At 45.3% G+C, this 24,635-nt stretch overlaps 1 protein-coding gene across 1 annotated transcript in view; it reads left to right on the forward strand.

Moving 5' to 3' along the window:
* The first annotated feature begins 3,197 nt into the window (after window positions 1–3,197).
* The window catches only part of LOC134011884 (Na(+)/H(+) exchange regulatory cofactor NHE-RF2), a 29,266-nt gene continuing 7,828 nt past the window's right edge, over window positions 3,198–24,635 (forward strand). The window contains exons 1-2 of the mRNA XM_062451397.1: window positions 3,198–3,872; window positions 5,818–6,132. Of these exons, the coding sequence (XP_062307381.1) occupies window positions 3,666–3,872; window positions 5,818–6,132 (522 nt within the window). The 5' untranslated portion in view covers window positions 3,198–3,665. The remainder of the gene's footprint in view (window positions 3,873–5,817; window positions 6,133–24,635) is intronic.

The raw sequence follows: 24,635 nt of genomic DNA on the forward strand, positions 1-24,635 counted from the left end.
TGCAACGCGAGTGGTACCAATATTGGCGCCACCCTCTAAGCTCTCTTACCCCCCTTATGGGTGACAGAGGAGAACTTCACGACACACCCATTTGTTGTGGCGTAGGTCAGCCAAGAACCGGTACGCTTACGTGAAAACCACCTTAACAATCACGCCACGATGCTTCTCCAGTACTCAGCTAAAACATATAGTAAGAACAGAAATGTATGTTTTAAAATGAACATATATCATTTACAGTATATTATATTATTTAAAATGATTAGACTCTCTTTGTTTAGGTCTCTCTGTATAGCTCCATATCTTTCTGTAACTCTTATTAAAGACCTCTCTTTCTCCAGCTCTCTCCCTGAAGACCTGTCTCATTTTCTCTCTTGTTATTTCATGGATTTGTTATCCGCAATGTACAGGACAATCTGACAGGGTGAATAAAAATGAGGAGAAAAAAGGTTGTTGGAGGAGAAACACAAGTGGTGCACAGAGATGAGATGAGGGAGGGGAGAATTAGAGACTCCAAAAGCCTTCAGCGTTCCTAGGCTGACATTTCCTCCGAACCTCCTCTCTTCGCAACAGGGGTGTTTTAGTAAGGAGAAGGGAGGGAGTAACAGCTCTTCAAAACGTAATCTATCTGACACTCTTGAAGATGTGTGTCTCGAAAGAAGACAGAGAGCAAAAGCTCCTTCACATGTACATTACCTTAGAAATGGCATACATATAGAATCACTCCTAGGACAGCAGTCTGAATTATGTGACTGTTCTGAGAAAAAAATACCAGATTGTACTGTTTCGTAGTATGCATACAGCAGGGTGTCCAGCTCCAAACTCGGAGTTGCCTCTAACATCCCACAACTTCTGTGACATATTAGGCTTTTCATCAATTAGCTGGTTATTTTATTGAAACTGAACACATCAGCCCTCATAGTGCGAATAACTTGATATCTTACTGTAATCGAGCACTGGTAGCTCCATGCAGAAGTCACCAGCTCTGAACAGCACATACAGAGCTGCAGACTATGTTGTTTTGATTAAAAACATTGTGTTGAATGACATGCCAAGTACCTAGTTCCTAGTCATCATCTGTACTCCTGTCAATTTCCTACAAAGCTGTGCTGCAGGGACAGCCAGTGTTGACACTCAGGGTACTTCCCTCTCTAGTTCCTCCATGGCTCCCCTCATTGAGGGTATGGAGAGATTGGATAGCTACTCTGAAGGAGGAGAGGGGCTTTAGTAACAGACACTTTCTCTCAGGCAACTTTCCACCAATGGATGAGAACGGAAGAACGGGGTTTGGAGAGGATAATGGAAGAACTGTTGACAGCTCTCTGCCCTCATGCTGTGTCCTAGTAGTGTGCTACTCTGTCACAGGGCTGGCTGACAGCCCAGTGAGGCTTTCAGACTTGAGAGTTTATGATTCTGTGTCTTTATCTGCATGTCTATGAGTCATAAATCTGACCTTTCCAACCTCAGGGTCAATATTTGACAACCTTGACTCTGCTCAATGTCTCTCTCAATCCATGTGCTGAATCGATATCAATCTCTCACTATTAACGTAAACTTTTCAGAAGAAACACAGCAGGCATCCTCCTCTAAAAATATATAATTTTACGGATGCCCGCTCCACAGATTAAGTGACACTCTCCAAATGTCAAGCTGCCACTTTGATTTTCTTTGTCAAACAAGTTGGGAGCAATTGGTCCCACCACCCCCTTTGCAAAAGATGAGTGTTTATTTGAAGTCTAATTTTAACTCACAGTTTGTTCATAAGCAGGTCTTGGCTTCAGATTGGAAGACAATATTTCTTGTAGTGGAATACTTCTTATAATCATAGTTTAGGAAGAGAAATACATTTATGAAAACAAGGACACTTAAGACTATAAATCACATGTTAGTCAGATGGGGGAGAGGGAGACAGAAAGAAAGAATGACAGAGTGAGTGAGAGAGAGAGAGAGAGAGAGAGAGAGAGAGAGAGAGAGAGAGAGAGAGAGAGAGAGAGAGAAAGAAAGAAAGAAAGAAAGAAAGAAAGAAAGAGAGAGAGGGGGGGAGAGAGAGAGACAGTCCCTCACTAAAGATAAGATGTGAAGAATATCAATGTACCATTGACAGTCTTCCTTGCTGAAACAAATTACATTTATTAAATGGCCTCTAGGTAAACCATGCTGACCAGAGTACCCGGAAATTCCTCTTTTGAAGACATTGTCCATGGAATAATTCGGGGAGGCTTAATTGATGTTTGAGCCAAATGATCAGGACTGTTCCTTGTCATTGTGCTTGACATTAGGTTTAAGCCCACTTAAGCCCTTAGACAAGGAAACGCTGGGAGGGTGGGGGGGGACACTGTCATTGTTGAATATGAAGATGGATTGTCGGTGGAATTAGATGTAATCATATTCGACATAGGTGTGATTTGTGGTCTTGGATTGATTGTAATTATATCCTAATCCTTCAATGTGATGGATGTCATAATTGATAGGGATTTTCCTATAGTATACCTCTTCCATGTATTTAACTTTAAATTATTATAATATTTACAGTACCAGTCGAAAGTTTGGACACATCTTCAAGGGAAAATGTGTCCAAACTTTTGACTGGTACTGTATATATAAAAGGGGGACCCCCTTGTGCCCCCCCTAAATGTAGAGTCTGAATAATTATCAACATGGTATTTTGCCTGTTAATGTGAAGAAAACTATATGGCAACAATAATGTTTAACGTAAATGGCCCCCAGTGATTCCAAGCATAGGGCTTACATTTTGTCACACATGCAAAGGCTACAGAAAATATCAAGTAATAACATAATTACAAATGGGAAGTGTTGCCTAAACTATGGAAGGCAACACTTTGACATTGCTCTACTGCCACCTGTTGTATATGTAAGGAAATCAAACACGTTGAGTAACAATGATTATCACATAAACAATAACTATACTAGGCTACTTCTACCGACACATGAAGTATTTCACATTTAAAATCTTATTGTAAGTCCTTTGTATAATGACGATGCCAAGAGCGAAATCAATCAATTATGTTCTATCTAATGTGTGTGCGTAAGTGTATGTGTACCGCTTGTGGGCGTCATAGTTACACTTTGACAAAAGTCAAGTGAACAAGCGTCTAAATAGTTGGAAGTCGCCAGGTGGTGCTATACCTTCATCCAATATGCCTGAAAGCCTGCTTATGCTGTAATTGAATCCTTATTCCCCAACCAGTTGTTATGGATGAAGGTCCAGAGAGTGGTTAGCGCTTGTTGCTTTTTGCAGTGCAGAACGTTGGGTCACTCGCTTTAATCGTGATGATGGACTAATAACCGCGCGCCGCTACGAATAATACATTTTGGAGTGTCCGACACCATTGCGCTTGGCTTGGATACCGTGCAACACAATAGCGCGAGGTCGTTCCTGCGTTTTCTAAAGGGTTGTATTTGTGAACATTTAAAGTTCTGTGGTGGAATTTCTCCAAACGTGGATGTGTGTTGTGAGAGTGATTTGTCAGCGCGAGGATTTACGTTTGGAAGTTCGCAGGACATGAACAAGAAGACAATATGTTATTTTTATTGTGAGAGTTGAGTAGCAGTAAAAAAAAAAAAAAAAACATTTTTAACAGGCGTCTCTACTTTGGAAACTAGCACTGTTCTTCATATAAACAAATAGGCAGTGCAGGACTGTGGAAATGTCCAGCGATTTGAAACCGCGGCTTTGTTTCATGTTAAAGGGGGAGAGTGGGTATGGGTTTCACTTGCACGGCGAGAAAGGAAAGAGTGGACAGTACATACGCAAAGTTGAGCCCGCGTCGCCCGCTGAGGCTTCGGGGCTGCACGCTGGAGACCGTGTCATTGAGGTGAACGGTGAAAATGTGGAAAGAGAAACGCACCACCAAGTGAGTAGCCCGAACTTCACCTGAATGGACAACTTAAACTTTTTACCCTCTATTATAGCCATCATATACTGAGAGCCTTCATAAATTGAGTTACTTTGAATGACATGCATGTTCCAAATCCAGGTGAGAACTTTTATCACAGGGCCAAATCGTTTTAAGGGAGACTGAAACGAGTCATCCCACGTGTGAACATTGCATTTTGTTGAGTCAAGAGTGTTATATGCCTAGAAGCAGCCAGTCTGACATTATTTTCTGCTAGAGATAAATTGATAGCAGCCGGTTACAGAAAAAACGTCAGCTCTCAACTCTTTACTTTCATTGAACAGTGACTCTCGAGCGACAAACACACCCAACGAAAGTCCACCTCAACATCACTTTAGTTGTGCGCAGACATGACAACCCAGCAACAGACATTAAACAAACCGCATCAAACTGCTGTTTCAACAGCTAATCTGTGTTTGGCGTTTCACTTTCAGGGACGTTTCTTGGTATCTTGGAGGCGCCGTCTCTTGGCGCGCTGTCAAATGGTGACAGAAGGCTCAGATAATGATTTTCCCAGCATCACGAACATACAGAAGGACAGTTAGCCAGTTACAACGTCTTTCTGAAGCTATATTAACATGGGCAAAAAAAAAACACAGGGCAAAGATAGACTGCTTGCTGTTTTGTTTCTATTGCAGTGTCAGTTTGTTGGCATTAACAACTTACCTTACTGCGTGCAATCACTCTAGGGTCTGTCAGTGTTTACTCTGCAACCCCCTGCCTCCCGTCTGCCTACACTCCTGTAGTTTTAGTCATCTGCATAGTGCAAGAAAGAGAGGCAGGCAGAAAAAATGCATGCATGCATTAACAAACTTCGACAAACAGACTAGACAAACCGAAGGGTTCCAAATGATCAAATTCCAGTGGTGGCGACAGGGGCGTCGTTAGACCCTTTTTACTGGGGCACGTGCCCCAGTATAAATCAGCTGTGCCCCAGTAAAATCTAAAGTTTGAGTTTTAACAATTTACTTTATTAGTCAGTGCATTAATTTAGATATTTAGCATAAAAAAATGAACGCAGTATCCCAATCAACGCTTGTAAAAGTGTTTAACCGAAAACACAAACCGATGCACGCAGAATTCCATGTCAGCGCGCTCTTCTGAGCTTGCCAAATAGCCACTGCAGGATGCACACACAAGTCCAAGTGTCGGACTTGGCACACAAGTCAGAATTGAGGTAGGCTAATAAAACATTACAAAACTAAAGATCGTTTCGAAATGATAGACCTACCGATCATCTTATTTTGACTAAAACATGCTCACTCGCATTAACTATTGATGTCCCTGACAAAGCTGATATCAAACTTGTGTCGTTGAACTGTTGTATAGTTTGTTAACCCGTTAAGGAGTAGTGTCGCACATATGTGATCGTTCGAATGCGGGTCTCACAGCGTAACATCGCACATGTGCGATTTTGAACATTCCAACGTACTATTTTCCGATAGACAAAAACAATATGACAAACGCTATAGTATGGCTTCAAAATTTACAATGAGGAGGCTAACAAGTAACACTAGCAGGTAGTAGCATTGCTACAAGTATTATGCTAGGTTGCTAGGTAACGGAAGCTAACTAAAGCTAGCTAGCTTCCGTTTCGGAAAAATAACTCACTATGGTGGGAGCGTCGGAAATATTTAGAAATCACGCATCTAAAGGTTAAGCAAGGGGAGTTTCTATATAGGGGCCTGTGCCCCAGTAGAGTTTTATGTCTAACAACGCCTCTGGGTGGCGACATGATGACTGTCTCATGTACAGAAGGTGTCTTACTATGCTGAGAACCAGCATACTGCCAAGTGGGATCTTTCCATCGTCTCTTTCCCTTTTTCCCCTTCTCATTCCCTGTTTGATCCTGTCCTTCTGTCATCTCTGAACCCCCCCCCCCCCCCCCGCCCCCCCCTCCTAGGTGGTGCAGCGCATCAAGGCGCTGGAGCAGGAGACCAGGCTGCTAGTGGTGGACCGGGAGACGGACGAGTACATGCGCAGCCTCCGCCTCACCTGCACGGAGGATATGGCCCAGCGCGTGGCCGGCGAGCCCCCCCCCTCCTCCTCCACCCCTCCATCCCCCTCGCCCTCCTCCCCTGGACCCGCCACCCGCTCCTCCGCCCCCTCCTCGCCCCCGGCCAAGCGGGAGAACGGCTCGGTGTCTAAGCTGCCCCTGGGCCTGAGTAGCGAGATGCCCAAGCCCACCCGCAGGTCGCCGTCCCGGGCTGCCAAGAAGGTACGTAGAGCCGTGGTGGTCCTCATCAGGGGACGGATCGCTCCTATGGGTCACATCACTGGGGGACGTCTGCTAGATGAAGTTGTCTACTGTATCAAACTGGGAATAGGACGATAAGACCTTTGTTAATTCTTAGAAAAACGCCAGATATCGAGGGCGACTCCCTGTCAGTTAAATATATATCTGTCATGTATACCCATCTTGCCTCCCTTGGTCAGCGGGTCTTGAATGATCATCATTCAACAGTCAGCGATGGCTCTATCAATGAACAACGTTACCATGGTGTCTTAGAGACAGATCACAGATCAGATTACTGTCGCCCAAACCTTCAACCTTCAGAGACCTTCAGCCTCTTTTCACCAAACTCCCAAGACTGATCGCCCCTCCACCTCATAGATCACATGAGAATATGGAGATTATGTTTTTCAAGAGATACAGTAGATCCCAGATCAGATGGTGTAGATGAGATGAGATAGATTAGGCCTATTTAGGGTCGCAGAGAGTTCTAACCATAACCCAGACCCTGAGACCACTCATTCTCAATCTCCTGGGAATACACAACATGGCTGGATGAATTGGTTCCAGATTCCAAAGGGTACCAAAAGGCCAAAGGTCGTGACCTCTGGGCGGGCGAGCAGGCTTCTGACCAGGGACAGTGATTTGATTCTGTTGCAGCTCACTCTGAAAGGTCGGGCGAAGTGAGTTCTACACAGCTAGAAGCTTCTTGAGTCTTGGACCCTTTGTGGTCATATCTTACGTTTATGGCAAGCAGTGTCATTTGAGTTACGAGACTGAAAGATGACCCGGGTTTGCAAAACCAAAAAAGTGGTATGTTTTGGTTTTACTCCATGTTTTTCTTCTTGCAGATTTTGTTTGGGTTTTTCGATTCGGAAAACAGGATATGTTTTCCTTTGGGTCGTCTGCTTTCCTGAGATCGTCTCTGATTCTGTTTTACATCTGCTGTGTGCAGCAGAATGAGGGCTGTTTTCTCCATTCACACATGTGTTTGTACTTAAGCTCCGCTTGCCAATATCTGTGCTCGATCCAGCCTCGTTTCTACATGAGCACTGACAAGGTCAATCAGTTCCAAGTGGCAAGAAAGAGAGATAAAAGGAGATAAGGAGATGCACATTTGGATGCATACATGTGAACACACTGTATGCTGTCTGTGTGAGCCATGGAGACAAGTCCCCTGCAGCCCATGGGGTCAGAAGACTCGGCTAAGCTCTGGAAATGTTTGGATCTTTGATTCTAAGCCTCTCTCTCTCTTTGTTAGTATGAGAAGAGGCAGACAGAATGCAGAGACACTTCTGAAGGCAATCTCATCTGAAGGAGAAGAAAATAGAAGGGGAGAGAGAAAATAGGAGAGGAATGAGAAGGGGTGGAGAAACGAAGAAAGAGGAGGGGAGGAGAGACGAGAAGGGAAGGGGAGGAGAAGACCAGATCAGCTGGGCTTTAGGCAGGCTCTCATTAAGCAGCATGCAAAATACAAAGCCTGATGTTTGAAAAGGATCTGTAGTCCTGTTTGCTGTATTAAGTAGCATTTTAGGAAGGTTTTACGAGTCAAAGATGTTGCCCCATGTCTCAGTATATCAACTTAGTTTGACTGGATAGGTGTGTGTGTGTGTGTTTGTGTGTGTGCAGTAAGTGTGGCCTGTTGCAGCTGGAAAGGCCTACACTCATCTGTAAGAGAAGTGTTTTTTTCTGTTTCACTCATTTGTTGACATTCCACCTATTATGTCACATGCAGTGAATCTGTCGCTCTGTGTATTTTATTATAGTATTTCATCTTTGTTTCTCCTGCCGTCTTAATCAGTTAGTTTTACCATCCACACTGGCCAACATCCCACAGAAAATCCACCCAAATATCTAAGAACACAATGTTTAATCTGTATGTCTTTTAATATTTGAATACCTCAGAATCATGACTACTGCAGCTCTGTGTAGTCCAGACAGCAGTAGACTGGAGGGGGGCAGAAGGGGGGTCAGGAAGTGGGGCCCAGTGTATGGGGTGTAGAAGTGGGGGGAGGGCATGGGGGGACTGAGTCACTGAGGGGAGAGGGGTTGATGTGGAGAAAGCGGAGGGACCATGGGGGACTTGAGAAAGTGAGAGTAAATGGCAATGTTCTCTGTAGGATGAGAATGCTCCTCACATTGTGTGTGTGTGTTAAGCCCTGGCTGTTTCACACCTCCTCTAAGCCAAACGTGTCAGCTTTATGTCCTCAGTCTCCTCAGAGGGCTGTAAAGTCAGCCATCAAACAGCCAGGTGGAAAGGGGGACAGGAAGTGACAGGCTTCTTGTGTGCATCTCATCCCTGGACACTCATGTCTTTATGTCATGTCTTGTCATGACATTGCTAAAGGTGGGGGCTGATGATCTTACATTTTCTTTTTTACATTTTCTATTCCACACCCCTCTCCACTCTTCATCTCCTCTCCTCCACTATCATCCCCTCACCTCTGCTCCTCTCCTCCCCATCTCTTCAGACTCCTCCAGACTCCTCCCTTCTAATCTCATCTCCTCAACTCCTCTAGTTGCTACACAAAGTGAGTGTAGGCTCCCAAGCGTTGCCATGGTAGCAGGACTCCTAGAGTTACCTGAATTCCAGAACTTCCTGTCGGGAAGTTTCAGGCCGCTCATGTTCTGCAGGCAAACCCCTGTCACCAGCCATAATCACTAACACGTGTGTGTGTGTGTGGAGGGGGGGGGGTTTGTTTGTGTAGGTTACATGACACTGACTGTTCTTTTAGGTTCTGTTTTACGGCCTATCATCCCCCAGGTCTCCTTTTCACTACATTCCTCTGATGTTTACTCTGCTGTTGATTTGTAGGACAGCTAAGAGTGTCCAAGGACCGAACTAACTCAAAACCTCTCTGCCTTCACTCTGTGTGTGTGTGTGTGTGTGTGTGTGTGTGTGTGTGTGTGTGTGTGTGTGTGTGTGTGTGTGTGTGTGTGTGTAGCTGAAGTAGCACCAAATCGCAAAGAAACCGCAACCTCAAAACACTCTCACAAACCAGCACACAACCCTTATCTGGGTCTATGTGGGTGTAATTACAGTGACAAAACCTCCAAATGTTAAAAGATATGTCTCTAACTGTTCAACATCCTTGTCAGTCTGGCTATGACCCATGTGTCATTCCAGGCTTTTCAAGAGCTCATGTTGGAGGGCTTTAATGGAAAATGACAATACAGGACAGGACAGTGAGTGGTGAATGGAAGGCTTATGTAAGGCAGTCAAGCCTGTGTTTTGCTAAAGGCTGCTCTATGCTCTCACAGGCTACGTTCAGAATGAGATCCAGAAAACGACAAGGCCTTGACTCAGGCTTCTTAAGGTGCTGGTTTCACTCTGCCTTGCCTGGTGATGACGGAGGACATCGCCTTGAATGTCAGTTTGGTTTTGTCTTTGTTTCTTTTTTCTCTCCAGTCCTTTGTGTTGTAAAGTTCTGCTGTGTGTGTGTGTGTGTGTGTGTGTGTGTGTGTGTGTGTGTGTGTGTGTGTGTGTGTGTGTGTGTGTGAGAGAGAGAGGGAGAGACACAGAGACAGACATCACTAAGGTGTGCGGAGAGGTAAGAGGATACATCTGAAGACCACGTGGGGATGTTCTCTTTTCTCCTAATTGCGAGAGCGCACACACACATGTATGCACACACACACACACATGCACACACACGCATGCACACACACACACACGGCTCACTCCTCAAGGTATTCCGTCAGGGGTACAGTCTCATTCTCCATTGTCACCAGATCCCTTTGACAAAGAGTCCAGTGTCACTTTCTCACCACAGAGAGGGTACCCTCAGCAACACACAAACACACACATAAACACACACAAGGATGTAACGTAGTCAGGCATTCATTCCTTGTCTGTTTCAAAGCATGTGATTGGACGACTACCCATGTGGATGACATCAGCTGTGTGTGTCGAAGGTTGCAACGCAGAACTATCTCCATCACTTTGACGTGGGAGCATGTGTTCTTGCACCTTTGATTGCTTTCATGTGTGTATGTGGGTTGACGCAGCCCACACACACACTCCCAGAAGTGTGTGTGTGTGTGTGTAGGTGGAGCAACACTTGTTAAACAGGCTTTAGGGATCATCTGTCCATGTATTCAGACCACATTGAGAAGCCTCTACAAGAAGAAATTGGAAGTGGAAGAAATATGATTTCCTAAGCGCTTATGTTAATCCCAATCAGCTATTACCTTATCATCTGTTCATACATTCTGTCGTATTAACCATTCATATATATGTTTTCCTACTGTAACCTACTATGTTCTGAAGACAGTCACAGTTTTATGATGTTGTATCCACCTGCCTATAATAACTAACATCCATTGGCTATATGTTATCTTTGTTCTTCTCTATTCACTATAAACACCATCCTTCGACCTTCATGTATGAAAGAGACCGCTAGTACCGTTGTGTCTGAAATGGTCGATTTATGTCGGGGTGTTGGTTAAACTCTCTCTCCAATCTGCAGATTGCTAATACTTATAAAACCTAGAACTCAACTGAACGTAGTCACTCGGTTATCGAAGAGACGGACAAAACACTTCCTTCATCCCTGGCTAGCTCTGTAGCTCCATAGTTAAAGAACCTGGTATCCCCACACCACACTGCTAGAACACCAGGCCTTTCTACTCCTCACGGGTTAACCTGAGCCTGGCAAGGGGCAAGGGAGACACAACAGGTCAGGAACATTTGAAATGGTCTGCAAGAACCAGAAAGAGAGAGACAGACAGCAGGACAATGCGGTTAAGGGACAGGATGGTAGATGGCCAAGAGTTAGAGAGGGGGAAGGGGAGAGTTTAGAGGGATGTATGTTTAGACATGCCGAGAGAGAAAGAGAAAGCTGACATAGGAACAAACTGTTATGATTTCCAACCTTGCCCTTCTCAGTTTGTTCCATGATGAGGCGGGAAAGAGTCGTGCTGGGATTGATGTGGCCATTCCTCCCACAGTCAAAGCAGGGGACATATTTGTGTTCTGTGGGTTGTTTTGAAGACGGCAACATTTTTGGACAATCTCTTGCTCCTTGCCTTCTGGTGCTTTCTGCCTGCTCTGTCTGTTTCTTTCTCACTCCATTTCTCTCTCTCTTTCTCACTAGTGGGTCTAAAGACATTAACTCCACCCTAGTTGGGTTATCTAGCCTGCAATATAAAAACAAAGTAGGTTGTTGTTGTCCTCTCTCCTGGTAAGTCACATTTACAGTGTTGCAGTTGTTGATTAGAAATAATAATATTAAAAACAGACAGACACTGGCTGCAGTGCTTATAATTCAGTAGGGGTGCTGAGTTGCATTTTCAAAGATCTAAATGTGTCTTGGGTGACTCATAGGAAATACATGCACACTTCAGCACAGTTGCAGAAACGCATGAATTGGTTACACAGTCACACACACAAAAACACAGATTGCGTGCCCATGTGTATACACATGCAATATAGAATGTATAGTATGCATGCCCATGTGTATACACATGCAGAATGTTCACAAACCAACAGTCACCACCCACACACATATACACGTAGCATCCACATAGGTTCAGTAATAATGAATGAGGTCGTTCCTCTAATGGTCTCCTCACTGGGTTTCCTCAAGCCCTAACTGCCATATGTGTCCCATTTACCAGTCTTTGTACACTTGCAACCCATAACTCATTGAGACTCAAACACACACGCACACATGTGTAAACGTTCAACACGCTCTTCAATACCAAAACCATACCCCACATTATCTTCCAACTCGGTGGTATTCTACAGCTTTACTACAGAACGCCTTTGTTTTGTTGTTGCTTCAAAACAACATTATATAGTTCAGTGTTAAGGACTAGATGAGGGTCGGAACACCTTCTTCGTGAGAGTGGGACCATATCCTCACCAGGTGCAGAACCACTGGCAGTTCAAGAACATCATTTGCAGTTTTAAAGTTTGTGTTAAACTAAGGAGTGGTTCAGCTAAGACTAAGATAACTTCCTGTAGTGTGTGCATCTCCCTGAAACATGATGTTTGGTGTTCAGAAAGGCATCCTGAAAACATCCTGCCTGGATCCTACGAAACATGAGTTCAAACATCTCAGTGTTTGTGTGGTGTTTGTGTGTGTTGTGTGTGTGATGTGTGGTGTCTGTAAGTGTGTGTATGGTGTGTGTATGTGGTTTTTGTACAGTAAGCCCATGCATGAATGTGTCACAGGCTCACAGCACTGGTCTGCTTCTAAACAGCAGCACAGACTAAACACGCCATTGCTCAATGTCGGCAATGGAGCTGGAGAGAGAAAGAAAGAGAGACTGAGAGAGGGATGGATAGATAGAAAAAGATCGATAGAGTGACACAAAGAAGCGTTCTCTACACACAACAAACCCTCTAGGGTGCTGCAGGATAAAACAGCTAGGAGCAAAACGATGGATGAAATGATCTATAGTCATGGTCCCTGCTGAGCTTGGCTGAGCACCACAAAGGAATCTGCGTGGGGGGGGGGGGGGGTGTGGGGGTGGACCGAGAGTACACAGTGGTCAGGGCTGGTGGGGTCAAAGGTCACGTTTGTGTAAACACAGGGACAGCTCCTGGATTTGAGAGAGGGGAGAGGGAGGGAGAGATGGACGTGAGGAGGCGGTAGAGGAAGGGCAGAGGTGGAAAGAGGGCGATGAGAGGCGATGGAGAGAGAGAAAGAGATGGAGTTTGTTCTGTGGACAGCTGGTCGTGCACAGCCGTCAAAAGAGAGGTACACACACAGAGACACATGTTCACAGGCCTCCATCCTATGTTCTACAATACGGCTTTATATACACATCAAGTTTTCAAACTCTTGATCCCCCCCCCCAACCGCTTTTCCATTCTTCTGTCCGCAGATGTTGTTTTTGTCTCGGTCTCGGTTGTCAGTGTGGTTCTGTGGCCTCACTGGTGCCTCGTGTCCTGTTCTGACTGTCTGTTTGCACTGTGCTGTAGCCTAATCTCCGCTCTGCTCTGCCCTGCTGTCCTCCAATGTCCTCCCTGTCCCAGATTCTTCTCTGCAGAATAATGGAAAAAAAAAGTCAACTCCGGTCCAGAGGAACACACGCCCGGGTCTGGGGAGAGAGGGACTGCCAGCAGAGGTGTCTTCCCCTGTCTTCCTTCCGCCCTTGTCTTCCTGTCTTCCCCTGTTTTTTTGCTGTCGTCCCCTGTCTTACCGTCTTCCCTGGGTGACACTGGTCTCTTCTGCTCTCATCCACAGCACGCTAGCCCTAAAACCCGCTCCATCAAAACAGTCGAACGATATGGACAGAGAACACATGCATTTACAGTAATAATCTCTCAAAATGTCTCTTGGTGTCCCCTGGAATCGATTCATTCAGGGTCCTTTAAAGACTAGAAATCATGAGAATCATGTTTTTAGTCTCCCCCTCCCCCCCTCCCTGTGTGCTTGTGCTGAATTCCAGCTGTGTTCTGTCCAGATGTAGGGTTCTGGGGGGTGGCGGGGTGTCAGGCCTAAGGAATGCCTGAAGAAAATGCTGGCATGTGGGATATGGGGTTCTTCCTGGTGGGGGTGGTGGGGTTGAAATGGGGGCCGGAGGGTGTTGGTGGAATTTGACCTATTTGTGTGTGTGTGTGTTTGTGTGTTAGAGAGAGAGAGAGAACCATATGTGTGTGTTAGAAAGAACCGTGTGTGTGTGTGTGATAAGAGTGAACAAGCCAAACTTGTGGGAAAGAGAGGACCGCGTGTGTATGTCTCTTATCCCCCCCAGGCGTGACCGCGTGGTCAGTGCTGGGGTCGTTCCCCCTGCTGACCCTGCACACAGAGATCTGACACACACAAAAGGGGAGGCTCTGCTGGAGCAGAACGTCTGTCCACCTTGGACCCTGCTCATGGCTGAAGCAGGAAGCGCTTTCTTGCACTGAAATCTTTAACCAGCGCCCTTGGACAAATAAGAAAGCAGAATTTCCAATCCATGTTGGAAAGTTGAATATTTCTCTCATCCAGTAACCCCCAACCCCTCCCACCCACACCCACACCCACACTTCTTCACAGGACTGTGGTGGTGCTGGAACAGTGTGCTATCAGAACAAATCGTAGATAGACAAGAGATCAATACACTGCCCACTCGCAACCACACTAGCTGAGTAGGGGGAGGGGCATTTAGTTAGAGGGAGAGAGGAGAGTTTTGTAAGGACCAAGAGTGTGAGTGGGAGAAAGAAACGAGGATAGAGTGAGTTGGAGGGAGAGAGAGAGAGAAACAGCAGGAGTGGTTGAGAGGAATATAGATAGAAAATAGGTGGGAGAGAGAGGAGAGAGAAGATATTCCAATATTCATTGTATTCCAATATTCATATCCAATATTCAGTGTATTGGATATGACAGTGTCTTTCAGTGAAAGAAGCCATCAAAAGTGCACATTTGGAGAGTTGTCTGTTCATGCTGTGGTCCTGAACTGATTGAGGAGATGAATGTTCACACACAGCAACACTGCAGATATAAAGAGAGAGAGAGACAGGTAGGCAGACAGACAGACAGACATGTAGGCAGGCAGGGTCGGCAGTTCACTGGAATGCTGAGTCCAGCTGTGTAGCTGCAGTCCTTGTTTCATAGCCCCCCACACAAGCACCTCCTAACCAGAAGGAACTTCCTACAGTCTTCCATACTACTCACCCCACTCTACCCAACCCACTCTCTCTCTCACTTTATCTGATTCTGCTCTCTCTGTCTCGCTCTTTCACCCTCTCTCTTCCTTTATTCTGTCTCTCCTTCTTGCACTCTCTTTCTCTCACTGTCACACACTGACACACACACACACACACGCTTCTTATCTCATACGGACTCTCCCTGACCTTGGACCAGATTCCCTGCATACCCTGGTCACTCTCAGCCCTCTGAAGGACTGCTGGGATCGGTGGGTTGTGGCCATGGTCACTCTGTGGCTTTTCTAAACCCCTTGGTGTAACACTGTATGGCGTGTGTGTGTGTGCATGTGTGTTACAGTAAGCAGGGCTTCAAACCAGAATTGTTTTTTCAATCGGTTCGTTCCGTGCCGAATCTGTATTTTAACATTTCCGGTTTTACGTTCCACCTTCAAATTATCGTTCCCGAACCGGTTAGAGACAAAATGACACCAGTACCCAGGCCTGGACTGGTAGTCTGGCATACAATTATAATTATTGTTTTACTTTAAATTGGCCAACGACCGGCCCATAAAGCAGGGACAGCGGCCCATTGGTTCATTTTCCATACTGACACTGGGCTGTTTCAATCACATCTCTTAACATTCTCCACCCCCTGTCCCCCTGTCCCCCCCCCGTCCCGGTCGGACCGATTGTGGTGGCCGGTCTGAGCAAAAATGCCATGCCATGGTCCCAGTCCAGCCCTGCCAGTACCGGTTACTAGGGATGTGAGATATGTAGGCTCTGAATCTTTTAGATGCTATTTTGATTGAGACTATAGCCTATAGAGTAAAATATCTATCAATGTCACGAAACATTACAAAACCGCACAATTTGCATTACAAAGTAGGAGTTTCCTATGCCTGTCTGGCAGAAGTCCACAATGGCGTCCTAGTCAATTGATTGATTTGCAATTTTGGTCAGTCACAGAACTGGAATCTTTTATTCTTGCTTCGTTTTTGTTCCTTGCAAAATATCAATTTTTTATGGTTTTCTTTTTTGTTCCTTGAACCGGTTCCTTGTTTCAAAGTGTTAAGGTGCCAAGTGTTTAGGTGCCAAGCATAGAGAACGTCTCCATGCTATGTAGATGGGAGGCCATGTTGTACACTGAGAAAAAATTCCATCTAATTGATTCAGCATGCTTTGAGAATCCGAGAAGGGCTGGAATCCTGGTTTATGTGTTTGTGAAAGAATGTAATTATTTGCTGGAATCTGTCGAGCTTCGTCCATGGGCTGTCAAAATATGCATGGGGTAATGATGTTGAAATTCTGAGCAGCAGTTTGCTGGGGTTGATATAATCGCCTTCATGCCCTCACTCCCTCACTCTTTCCCCTCTCATCTCCCATCACTGTACATCCTGTTGGGCCTCATGTTTCCTGGTTGGGGCGGGGGGGGATGGGATACACACAGCAGCGTTCAGACGTGCACTACATAAATGTCTGGGCCTGTGTCGTAATAGATGGCTGGGGGGGGGGGGGGGTCCTATGGCCCAATCAACCCTCAGAGGTCCCCCATGTATACAGTACACACACACACACATTACCCTGTCTGCTTCAGACTGATAACAGGGGCGGGGTCCTACGTTTGTCATCACCCTCAACTGCATGTCACATAAACACAGCACACTGGCACACGGAGAGATGGAGAGTAAGAGAAATTGAGAAACACAGTACATGGGAGAGAATGAGGGGTAGCGAAGGAAGGATGGGGGGAGCTGATGAAAATGTCGAACGAAAAAGAGACATAGGTACTAAAGGGAAAATAGACATTGGGAAATGAAGGGGAAAGGTGTGGACCTCTTATCACTGCTGATGAACCGAGTAATCCCAAATAATCTTGACTAAATGATTGAGTTCAGACTGTCCGTTTCCAGTTAAAGATTCTTATCGTGAATCTTCACACCGACAGAAAAGACGACAGACATGTGGGACCCCTGTTCCTCTTGATTTAACATAGCGCGTGCATGGCATCCATTTCCACTCCATTCCTTTACAATGACCATGAAAACGCATCCAGCATGTTTCTTAGATAAAGTGTGTCTGTTTGTGTGTGCGTGTGTGTGCGTATAGTTTAGTACTCTCCTTCACACATCTGAGATGTGCAGTAGGCTACACGATAAGTTTGCACGGATTGCAAGGATGTGCAGTCATTTGCCCCTGCGTGTGTGTGTCCCCGTGTGCACACACACTCCTTAATGCTTCATAGATGTATAATGGTACAGTATGTTCTCATGGAAACAAAGCAGTTTGCCTGTTGCAACTGAGTTGCATGTGCTTGCTGTGTGAACCCAGTGAAGATTTTCAGGGTAGGAAGATGACTCAATGTGCTAGTCCCTGATTACACAATGCGATTGTGTGTCTCTGAGGTGGGCTGTGCTTCAATGCCTTAATGTAGTTTGGTCTAAGTTACCCCCTGGGCTGTGAGCAAAGACTGGAAACCATGACAAAAGCAGCTTTCTTCAATTACATGCTATGGCTTTCATTTTTTTATTCTTTAGAGTTGCATATTCAGTGTTCTGACATTATTGTGGAGAGGTTAAGTTTGACATAGGACGTACTGTGCCAAGTGACAGCAAACGTGACGGCACGCATGAGACCCGATGACACACACATTTGTGGAACATTCCTGGGGCCATAATTACAGTTGAACCTTTTTTACACCTTTTCTCTGCCTTGTCACACCAAAGCAATGTCGGTTATACTTTGGCTGCAAGAAATCATGCTGCAAGAAATCAGCAGCACAAAATGATTGATGGTTAGGTGAACTGCTGGTTGCAATTGGTCATGGCCAGCGATAAGACTTCCTGAATCTTTACCTGTGGGATTTTACAGGGCTATGCTCAACATGAAGGGAGATTATGGATGTAACTCTCACCAGATGAGCTGCCCTGGCACCTGGGAACTGTTAGAATGGAGGGAGAGAGGGCATGGAGGAGAGGCAAAGGAGGAGAAAATGGATGTAGAAAAAGATAGCTTTGAATATTGTGCAAAAGGGGGGATCTGAGGAGGACTGAATGGGTGTATGAAGAGGAGATAGGAAGGATTTCCAGGTTTTGCCAGGTATACACAGGACTCCTTTATTTTTCTTGACTTTGACTCAGTTCAGGGATTTAAGGTCGATCAATGCCCATACATCTGGATTTTCTCAAACTCAATTTCAGTTGGAATAGCTTCTCTGACCCGCTGAGTCACCCAGCCAGAGGTGGATTAATGGGCCAGCTCACTAGCGCTAGTAAACAACCATGCACTAGCTTCTATTGTTGCCTGCACCCCAGGTTATGTTTGGGCTTCAATAGCCTGTCTCACGGATCTGAGCAACTGGACCCTGAATTAGGGGACAGCTGTGACATGGCCAGAATGTCCTGCCAGGTCACTGTGGCTGCTTTGAGACCTGTTTGACTTTCCTCAGTCACAGACTCGAAGGGCTCTCAAGTTGCTAGACAGACTAGTGTTTTTTGTGTGTTGGGATTTGGGAAGGACGTGGACAATATATGTGTGGCTGTTATACAGGAAGAGAGTGTCACCTTAATCCCCTTGTTTTTGTGTGAATGTGTGTGTGTTTGGTCAGTGACAGCCTCAGGCTTCAAGACATCCCAGGCCATCTGCAGTCAAACTCAGTCTGGTGGTTTTTCAAGCTTTTGTTATTTTGGAAACCAAAGATTTTGTTCAACCAGGCCATCTTCTCATTTCTTATTTTATTCATCTCCCGCCCAAACCAGGGCTGAATGGAGGAAACTAGAGTTCAAGTGAGACTAGTCTACATTTATGCTCCACAGAGAATACATCACAGCCTCTATGGATAGGGTCTGGGCTCCAAAGAAAGCACATGGTTGAACTCACTTCACAATAAAAAACCCTGGAAGGCTGTAAATAACTTCACAAGGACATACACGTGTGGGCATTCCCTATCTCTTTATCTATCTCCCTCATGCACACACACACACACACACATACAGAAACACACACACACGTAGACGCTATACAGATGGACAAGAGACAGGGCTTTGAAAAGGAAAACTTTGAATGGGATTCCAGGCTGAAGTTGACAGAAGCTGTCAACATGTCAACTGTTCTATCATGAGGTAACAACAGGGGGGATAATGACAAGAAATACAATTTGGTATCGTTGTTTAATAGTTCACATTTCTAAGGTTTCTATGCAATGTTTGGCGGTGAAAGAGATCACTTTAAGATCACCTTTGATCTTAAAGTGTGGGATGGGTGTAGATGGTGTAGACGTCCTGGTGTCTCCATCTATATATTTAGATCTATCTGATCTTTTTAGATCTACCAAAGAAGTATTTCCTGCAGCGCAGTGCGCACTGTGCTGTGCAGTGTGCTGTGCTCTGCGCTGTGCCCTGTGCTGTGCAGTGCTAAGTGGCCCTGTAGTGTTTCGTCTACATGCAGACTGATAAGGGGTTCAATCAGAGGTCATCACAGGAGCAACAGTAGCACCTTTCATCTCCATCGCCTTCATAACCCCCTGTCCTCCCACAAAACTCCTCCTTCCTTTTCTCTTCCTCTCTGCCTCCCTCCCTCCCTTGTCTCTCTCTGGTTTAGCCTCTTCTCTTTCTTTTCCTGTCGACTCCTTATCTCTTCCACTCCCCTTCATCTCTGCAGTGCTGTGAACTCTGAAGCGCGGGGAGAGTGCCACACAGTCAGCAGGTTTCACTGTTTCCCTTCTCTTCTCCCCCCCTTCTCCTCCTCTCTCCCTACCCTCACCCCAGCAGTGTTTCCCAGGCGGTGGAACCGCTGGATCAGTCACACATTACAAACAGGCCTTCCCTCAGCACACACTAACCCCAGGGGGGAAAAGGCTTTGGCAATGCAGCCGATTGAGCCAACCCATCTCTCTCTTTCTTTCTGTCTTTCTTTCTGTCTCTTGGACCTTAGGCACTGGTATTTACTTTCTATATTACCTTCATCCTTTCCTTTCCCCATACCCCTCTGTGTTCTCCATCTCTCTTTCCTCATGCATTTGTTTCCACTTTCTCCCAGCCTATCTCTTTATCTCACCATGTCTGCCCTTCTTTCTGTCTTATGTTCGTTTGCCTAATCCCTCTCTGGTTTCCCCAGAGAAGGATTTGGTCACTGGCCCTTGTTTTTTCTCTCTTCCTCTTCCTCATTTTATCTTTCTCTTTCAGCTACCCCACTGAGAGTTCTTAGCTTCATATCCTCTCAGATTGAGTATAAACACACACACACGAAAACACACACGCAGCATGCTTTCCGTCTGTGGGCGGAAATTGTTCCATCAAACAATCCTAATTGTTAACCTTCCTAGAGCTCTTTAAAATACACATGTTGACATGTGTTTTGTGTATCATGTGTAGACATGCAACTCTAAGTTGTATGTTATTGACATGATATGTGGCAATCATTTTTACTCTGAGGGGTTTTATTTTGACTCAATATTTTGAACAGTTGGTAATTTTGTCTTCCTTCACCTGTAAGCCACACCCCTCTCAGACCCTGAGACAACAGACTCAACAGGCTGAGCCGGTTACAGTAACACAGCCATCTGCACGACAACGGCTAGTGTTGATGACATCTGCAGTCTGTCCATGTGCTTCTTTGAGTGAGTGTGTGTGTGTGCGTGTGAGGTTTCAGGATGAAAAGGAGAGCTACAGCTTACCTCACTTGTTAAAGAGGGGAAATATTTCAGGTGGACGTGTTTCATCTAGCTACTCTTTCAGTTGTGTTTTACTGGAGGTTTTTTTCACACGGGAAAACACTCACATCATCAACACAGTGTTGACAAACTTGATATTAACCTCAGGAGCGATGATCATGAAATCATATCCTTGTGTATGAGTTTGTGAGGACACACTACATAGAAGCCTGTAGGCCTCATAAGACACCTGATCCCTGACCGAGTGGGCCAGGCATATTGAGCTAGCTATAATCCCCTATAGGAAGAATACATAGAAGACACACACACACAGGGTTAGGGAATCCCCCTAGGTTGAGAACTCCACACATAAACACATTCACTCATGTGTTTACAGACACACATACTCTTATAATACACACATACAGTGCAGTACACACACAATGGCTGCCACAGTCCGGTGGTGCAAAGACAGCCAGTGATCCCTGGCTGTGAAAGGGTTAACAGTGGTCATGATCTAGCTATTCCAGCAGTCTCACTGTGAATAATTCAACAGCAGGAGATCTGGTTTCACCACAAACACCATGACCAGTGGTGGCATTGGAGAAAACACATAGACACACAGATATATTCTTGCTCATACTGTACACACACACGCTCACTTGCACACACACACACACACACTCAAGACAAACAGTCTCTGACACTTCCCCATTGATAGACAGAGAGATGGAGAGACAGACAGCACAATGGCTGATTGTGACAGGAAATTGGAGGAATGCATGTCAGGGCACATGTCCATTGACATACCATCCAGTCCTGATAAACAGGGCTGTGCCAGTGGGGCAGGGTGGGTCAGCTATGGGGCCATGAGGACCAGGGTGTGTGGGCCACAGGACAGCATGTACTATAATGGGTGTGGATAGCCTGGAGAGAAAAAACCTGCATTCCATATCTGCCTCCCTATAGGAATGATCCTGATTTATTTCCAGAACTTTCCTATGGCCTTACTCCATGGACCAAAACAGTACTCACATGGCACCACCGCCAGGCCATGGAATTCTGTTCTCGTTCAGACCTTGCTGTTCCTGTACCCAAACAGGACTATGTTTTCCAGAACATAACTCAGATTTCCTGATTATAGGCTAGTTTGCTGACAAATGTGGAAAAATCATACTGGACTGCATCTGTTCTTCAGCTAAACATTTTGTCAAAAACCACAGGTCATAAATCCACCCCCTCACGATAAAATGATTCAGTCTTAAGAAGCTTTAGTTCTAAATCGTTCCATCCTTAACTTCAACACAGGGATGGAGACACCCTGGGGAATATCTATAGTAAAAATATTCTAGGTATATGGGAATTGCTGTGTAAATAAAATAGTTTTACGTGTTAGCTGTATAGGTTATTATAAAAGTGTAAGAAGGCACGACATGGGGGAGGGGTGTAAGGGGTGACTGGATGTTGTAAAGGGGCAGTTGAATGTTGCTTTACCAAAACAAGATCAATGTTAACATCCTCATACCCCTGTAAATCCCAATCTTCCACCATCATAACTTGTATCACTAAACAAAGTGTGATTATATTGCAGTTCCCATGTAGCTACAGTGTCGTTACTATAGGTATTGCTATGTAAATAGTTCAATGATAATCTAAATATACCCAAAACGCTGTGTGGGATATGATATGACAGTTGTTTACCAATGATTTCATTTGTACCTTTTTATTTGTTTATTTTGCGTCTCTCATATTTCCTCAGTAATGAGGAACTATTGGGGAAACAGTCACGCAGCATTCAAACAGTCTTACAAGCACATCCTGGTTTCCCTGGGAACACCATTTGATTATCTTCCTTTGGCTGGCAGTAGTCCCATTTAGCTTTTCACTGTGACAGCATTTTACTGGGACCACTAGAGATGGCTCTATTGCTGAGCAACCCGTGTGATCTGTTTTTGTAAACCTGAACTGTGTTTCTCCTGTGAGAACCCTGTTAGGTGTCTTTAATGAAGATCTCACTCTCCAATTGGCAACACTTCAGTATGGATCTGTGTGTATCGATTGGCGCTGATTAATGTGGGGCGGCAGGGTATTGTTCCACACAAAACATAGGGCTCTGACGGGGATGGACATGTTGCTAGTTTAGCTGGTGTTGATCGGTTAAACTCCTCAGGTATGTAAAAGGCCACCCGCGCCAGCGAATAGCTAGCTTTTCGTTGGCGTAGCTGGTAGTGGTCGTGCTTGGTATGTCAGAGGTGGCGGGTTCGATCCCAGTGAAAGGCGAACATCGGCCAGTGTACCTCTGATGGAGCAAGGCCACGTCTGTTACACTAGGTTAGGGTGGCCAGTCTATGGCAGACAGACAGGTAGCCAGGCAAGGGTAGACAGACGGCTAGGCGAACATAGACACATGTAGCTAGACTAGGGTAGACAGACATGTAGCTAGACTAGGGTAGACAGACATGTAGCTAGACTAGGGTAGACAGACATGTAGTTAGGCTAGGGTAGACAGACATGTCGCTAGGTTCGGGTAGACAGACATGTAGTTAGGCTAGGGTAGACAGACATGTCGCTAGGTTCGGGTAGACAGGTATGTAGAGGCAGTCAGAGCTTAGCCTGGGAGAGAAGGCCATCTCCCCACACTAATGTCTACCAGCTGTGCTGCTCTGTGCTTCCTCTGTTTATCTTACTCCAGCTTTTCTATCAAGAGCTCGTTCTCTATCTGTCTGTCTCTCTTTTTCTCTCTGTCTTGTCTGTCTGTCTGTCTCTCTCTCGGTCTGTCTCTGTCTCTCTTTTTCTCTCTCTGTCTTTTCTCTCTGTCTGTCTGTCTGTATGTCTGTCTGTCTCTCTCTATCTCTGTCTGTCTCTTTCTCTCTCTGTCTCTTTGTCTCTCTGTTTCTCTTTGTCACTCTCTCCCTCTTTCTGTGTATCCCTCTCTCCCGGTCTCTCCCACTGTTCAGAGTGCTAATAGCTAAGTTACCTCTCTCCAGGAGGCCCCTCCCCTTCCTGGGGCCTGGCAGGAAGTCCCCCCTGTGTGGATTGGGAGTGATGGGAATGAAATTAGGCTGAATGATTCCATTGTGCTTTGGACCTGGACCTCGTCTGGCTTGGCCCGACTCGGCCCAGCTAGCTTTGGCAGGGCAAGCTCCCCAGTTCACTGTTGGTTTAATACATTATGTGCTTAAACTAGGCCATGTTTCTTGATGCTGTTATTTTTTTAGGCCGTTTTTTACTTGATTTATGGCTGTTACGAAAGCATTTATAGTCACTAAGCTTTTTCTCTGACGACTCAGGGTAGGTGATGCATAGAGGAGAGGGAAAGACTGAATACATTTTCATAATTTATCAGTTTTCCTTTTTATTCCACCTCCCTCCTTTCTCTCTCTTTTTCTCTATCTCAGTTATTTTCTCTGCCCCCCCAGTCCCAGTGTGTGTATTTTTAGCACCCACACACACAGGGTGGAGTGTGAACAATAGCTTGAGTTTTCCATCTGAACATTAACGTTGCGCGATGTGATGTTGATAATATGTGGCAGGCTGGACTTCCTGTTTGTCCACTCATAGTACAGGCAGTCCTGATAAGCCTCGCCTCCTGTCACTGTACACTGTACACTGGCTTCACCTGTATGTGACTGCTCATTATGAGGTAGGGTTACACTGCTGCTCAACAATAGTTGTCCCTTCCTCACACACACACACAAACCGTGTCAACACATACATACACACACACAAACATTTACATGCAAGGGATTCATCATGTAAATATTGCCTTGACGTTTTCTGGTTTCCTTTTGTAACTCTCATAAATAGAAATGACCTACGCTAGTTTAGGAATTCCCATAAACTGCATGCACTTTGCTGTATGTATTATGTGCCTGATAATAGTAGTAGCCCATTTAAACTGTTTACAGATATAACTTCTAACTGAGAAGGAGTGCTGGTGTAGAACCTGTCAGACTGCATTGCGACTGAACAAGGTTTTTTCCCATTAACAGGTGGTTAAGCGTTTTAGTGCTTTGTTCGTGTGACAGCCTTTGTGATGCCATCAGCATATCCTGTCAGTGTTAATCAGCCTGTCTACTTTAATGGGAATCTTCTGAGATCATTCTGTTGTGCAAGCATTCCGTACAATTAAGAACAACATTCAGTTCAGATGTTGTAATGTGGCTACCAAAAGATGAGATTTTACCAGTCAAATTACATTGATAACTGGTCAAATTACATCCGTTATACTGTAGTTTACCTACAGCACTGGATAGTGGA

Source organism: Osmerus eperlanus, chromosome 2, assembly GCF_963692335.1.
Source record: "Osmerus eperlanus chromosome 2, fOsmEpe2.1, whole genome shotgun sequence".
Lineage (NCBI taxonomy): Eukaryota > Metazoa > Chordata > Actinopteri > Osmeriformes > Osmeridae > Osmerus > Osmerus eperlanus.